A 4685-nucleotide genomic window follows, 5' to 3' on the forward strand; every position below is an offset into this window, starting at 1 on the left:
CATCATATGGATCATCTTCTACCTCGCTGGCACCTCCCGGTGCCCAGATGCCATCCTCTGCAAAGACTCCCACGCCGGCCCCATCTGGCTGAGAGGTAGGAGCTCGCGGGGGGCTGGAGGTGAGATGGAGGGTGGACAGTTCACAGGGAAACAGCAGTTCCCTGAGGCACAGTCTCCTCGCCCTCCTCAGGGCACCATGCTCTGCTTCAGAAGGTTAACTCCTAGTCCCCTCCACTGGTTTCACTCCCAGGTCTCCCTTCGTCTGCAAGGGCTCTCAGTACTTTACACCGGCTTCCTGCCCAGCTTTGCCCTTGCTTTTGCAAGAGGTCTTGTAGTGTTGCTTGAAAATCCCTTCCAGATAAAATTATTCTATGATTCTGTTGGTGCCAAGATAGTTTGGGTGCTGGGAGAGGAAAAACAGAGGTAGAAGCAAAGCTTCGCCATGGCAACTGTTCCTTTTCTTCCTCTCACCTTTCTGCATTAGCCCACATGCGCACACATCTGTCCAACCACAGATATTTTGGTTCCTCAACAGGAGGCCTGATTCTATTTGCCATTTTCAGCCTTGTCATGGACGTCTTCAAAATAGGATATTACTCGAGCTTCTACAGCTGCCTGTCTGCGATCAAAATAATCTACCCCATCGTGCAAGCAATATTCGTGGTGGTCCAGGTGAGATGGTTATGCTCTGTCTTGGGGAGGGGTAGAGAGACAGAGCCACCAGCAGAAGGAGCTCTGATCTCATGGACATAGTTTAACTCTCCTGCAGCAGTGCAGCCTTCACCCAGCCCACACCTTCTCCCTCCAATCACAACAACTTCCAGTTGCAGCAGCTCACTTGAAGGCATTGATTTAAACTTGTTCCTACCCTGGGACGTTTAGGATTATGCCATGATGGCTTGTCACAAACTCTAAGCAGCCCCCACCCAGCCAGGTCTTCTTTCCCATGAAGAACAGAGAGGGAATAGGACAGCCAGGGCAGGGACTGCCTCGCAGCTCAAAGTCCTACACAGAGGACCAACCTGCTCGAGGACAACACCAAGGAGGGAGGAGGACAGATCGGGGAGAACTTACACAGGATCAGGGGCTGCAAATGGCCAGGATTACGGGCTACTTGCCTGGGCCCAGACCCAAGCGAAAGAGGCTCCAACTTGCTCTCCGCTGAGCAGGGAGATCCCCACTTCAGAATGAGGGGATTTGCTTTCTTGATTTTGTTGGAAATAACGGCTTCTTTTCCTGCCCCTGCCAGACATACTTCCTGTGGACCTCTGCCAAAGACTGCATCCACGTACACCTGAATGTTACCAGGTGAGCGCTGCTGCTCTTGGAATCCCGCTGGCCCAGAGGGCCTGGGCCACCACAAACCTGCTGCACTCTCTCACACAGCTAAGAAGCAACAAGGGGATAGTCCCGTCTCCCTTAATGCTGGCCAAAACTAAACCTGCTCAGCACCCAGTTAGTCTTAGATCCCAGCTCAAGCAGCTGAGGTTCATGGCCCGTGGATCTAGCAGAATTACTTCAAGAATACAAGCAGTACTCAAAGCAGATTAGTATTAAGTAAATAATTAGCATTACATAAAACCATTCATTGCCAACTTTTGCTTCCCTGGGGAAGACATCAAAGCAGTGGACAAGACTGTGGCTAAAACAAGATCTTGTCCACTTCTGCAAGACTGGATCTACTGGAGACCAGCCCAGACTTATTAATCTATTCACTATTGAGAAGCTCTTCCAAAACCAACAAGCGGAATCAGGCCTCGCTAATTCTCACGAGCAGGGACAAGAAATAGGAAGAGATTGAGAGTAGCAAAGCAACGGTCAGGATTTCTAGCCTTGACCACTGAAGTCCTTGCCCCACTTCAGGCAGCTCCCACAGTCCCCGAGCACGTGCACATCTATAACACGGGTGGGAGGAACACAGCCTAGAGCCACTGCTTTAGTATCATGAACCTTCTCCTTCTTCTGCAGGTGTGGCTTGATGCTAACGCTGACTACAAACCTGGCAGTGTGGATGTCAGCGGTGACAGACGAGTCTGTTCACAAAGCACATTCGAAGTTGAAGAAGAACATGACAGAGGAGATCTTCAGGTGGTTCCTGAAAGGTAACATGCACATTTGTGAAAAAGAGGGAGCCCATGAGATAGAAATTGTTCTGCAAGTAAGGTGTTATCCCTCTTCAGAAGGCCTGTCTAGAGCTGAAGGTTCCTTCAACAGAGCTGGTACATTAAAAGAGAGGTCTTAATGTTCATTTCTGAAACTGTATCACAGCGGAGTCAGAAAGGTGGAAGGTCCTGTGCGAGTGGGATGGGAATGAGGAAGGGAAGGAAAAGGAGAGATTTAACCTGCCTCCTACTTCTTCAGAAAGAACACAAGCACCAGGAAGCTGAGGCAGAAGTGTCCTTGTTTTCAAAGTGGTCACATATTCTTCTGTCCTTGGTGTTGCTTTTCACTGACCCTAAGTATCCTGTTCTTCAGGGCTGCTAACAAGTGCTGGCTCCTTCTTTTAATGCCGCTGAATCTCTGTGGTCTTATCTTGTTTCAGTGGGAATGAAAAGTAGCTCAGCAGAAGAATGCGATTGCAACAGTCAAATCTGCCAGATCTTCAAGAACGGCTACTTTTGGCTGTACCCCTTCAACATTGAGTACAGCCTCTTTGCCTCTGCCATGGTCTATGTCATGTGGAAGAACGTTGGACGCTTCATAGACCACCACTCCCACCACATTCAGCACCTGAAGTTCAGGCTCTTCCCACGGACTTTCTTTGTAGGCATGGTGTTGGGCCTCATCGCTCTGGTGAGTGGTTTGGGAGTCCTTGTTCTTTATGAGGTGCAGGTAAATTCCAGCACTGATTCCAGCAAGAAGAGCCAAGCACTCACCATGTACTACATTTTCAACATTGTTTGCTTGGGCCTGATGTCTCTCGTTTGCATTGGTGGCTCTGTCATCTACCGGTTTGACAAGAGAGACATGGATCGGCACAAGAACCCAACCAGGACGCTGGATGTGGCCCTGCTGATGGGCGCAGCCTTGGGCCAGTATGCTATTTCTTACTACTCCATTGTGGCCATTGTAGCCAGCACACCAAGGGACGCTATCAGCGCACTCAACCTCACCTACGCCCTCCTCATGATCGCTCAGCACACCTTCCAGAATGTCTTCATTATAGAAGGCCTTCATCGGCAACCCCCCAAGGAAGACCACAAGCACAACTCTCACCAGAAGGACCTCTACGGACTCACCTTTGTCAACATCAATGCCGTGTCCCTCCGCATGCCTGACAGCGGCAGCACCTTGGCCCCTAGCACTGCCTCTGGCACTGAAGCCATCCATCCTTCTGACCTTGTGCGGTCCCTCACCGTCCACAGGATGAACTGGAGGAGGAAGTTGTTAAGGGAGATCTCCATGTTCCTCCTGCTGAGCAATATCATAGTGAGTACTTGCAGAGGGAAGACATTGTCAGGGTGGGGGAGAGAGAAGCAAGCAGAAGTGTCTGTGAAGGAAAGGATGTGGCCCATGCAAACCAGTCCCTCCTGTGCCTCTGCTGCACAGAGAGCACACTCACCTGCATGTGTGTGCGGAGAGCTGGCATCCCCCGTCACCCAAAATCAAGAGCAACTGCCCTGGAGTTAAGGTTTAGGCTGTGCCAATAGACCTGTCACCAGAATATCAGACAATAAGATCGGTGGGTACGAGAGAAGAATCAGTTTCAGTATTTTTATTGGGTGTTAGCAGACATGCAGAATCGCTTATTAGAAGAAATGAAATACTATAAATCCTTCCCTTAGGCTCCCAAGGAAGGGTCCTAAAGCGACAAGTACCTGGGGTGGAGTCCGGGTTTTCTTGAGAAACGGCAGCGTGTCCCTTCTCAAAACCCATGGCCTGGGAGCCCAAACACTGATCCCAATCGCTGTGAGGAGAAACTGCTCACTGACAACTTCAGCTGGGGTTTCCTCTTTCATGAGCAGCCAGGGGTCCACGGTTCCCTGCAAAAGAAACACAGCACCACAGCTGCACCTCCAAAGAAGCCAAGCACATGTTGTATCTCTAGGGAACCTCCAGACAGACAGCTAACCAGACCCATCATGTCCTCAGACTGACTCAGACAGCTCACAGAGAATGAGCTGACAGCCCCTCGACACCAGACACATGCTGGCTGGGCTTCTGAGCAGGACGGACACTGCTGAGTCTGCTGCCACCAACGCAGCTCTGCCCATGCTTGCTCCACCCAAAGAGTCTGAACAGGCCAGGCTCATGCTAACACACCACGTGCTCAAGTTCTTCCGCTGCCGAGTGCTTCAGCACTTGGTTCAGGCCTGTCTCTGACCATGAATGGAAACTGGGCTCAGAGTACACCACTTGATCACACCGGACCTCACCATAAACACAGGCTCTGGGCATAGGTCCCATGCTCAGGAGGTCACTCTTTTCCCACCTCTCAGCAGCAGTGATTGCAGGTCCTTGCTGTACCTCACACGTTTCTCACCACCACATTATTCTCCCGTTTCCTCCAACAGCTCTGGATCATGCCAGCGTTTGGTGCCCGGCCCCAGTTTGACAATGACACAGAACTGAACTTCTATGGCGATTCCATGTGGCCGGCCATCGTGGACATTTGCCTGCCCTTTGGGATCTTCTACCGAATGCACGCAGTGGCCAGTTTGCTGGAGGTCTACCTCATGTCCTAA

At 50.9% G+C, this 4685-nt stretch overlaps 1 protein-coding gene across 1 annotated transcript in view; it reads left to right on the plus strand.

The window, feature by feature from the left end:
• Positions 1 to 4685, plus strand: part of OTOP2 (otopetrin 2) — a 5091-nt gene extending 406 nt beyond the window's left edge. The window contains exons 2-7 of the mRNA XM_010140135.1: positions 1 to 95; positions 536 to 672; positions 1250 to 1308; positions 1969 to 2102; positions 2543 to 3429; positions 4515 to 4685. The exon at positions 1 to 95 is cut by the window's left edge and continues 21 nt beyond it. Coding sequence (XP_010138437.1) covers positions 1 to 95; positions 536 to 672; positions 1250 to 1308; positions 1969 to 2102; positions 2543 to 3429; positions 4515 to 4685 — 1483 coding nt within the window. The remainder of the gene's footprint in view (positions 96 to 535; positions 673 to 1249; positions 1309 to 1968; positions 2103 to 2542; positions 3430 to 4514) is intronic.

Source organism: Buceros rhinoceros, unplaced genomic scaffold, assembly GCF_000710305.1.
Source record: "Buceros rhinoceros silvestris isolate BGI_N320 unplaced genomic scaffold, ASM71030v1 scaffold7557, whole genome shotgun sequence".
NCBI lineage: Eukaryota > Metazoa > Chordata > Aves > Bucerotiformes > Bucerotidae > Buceros > Buceros rhinoceros.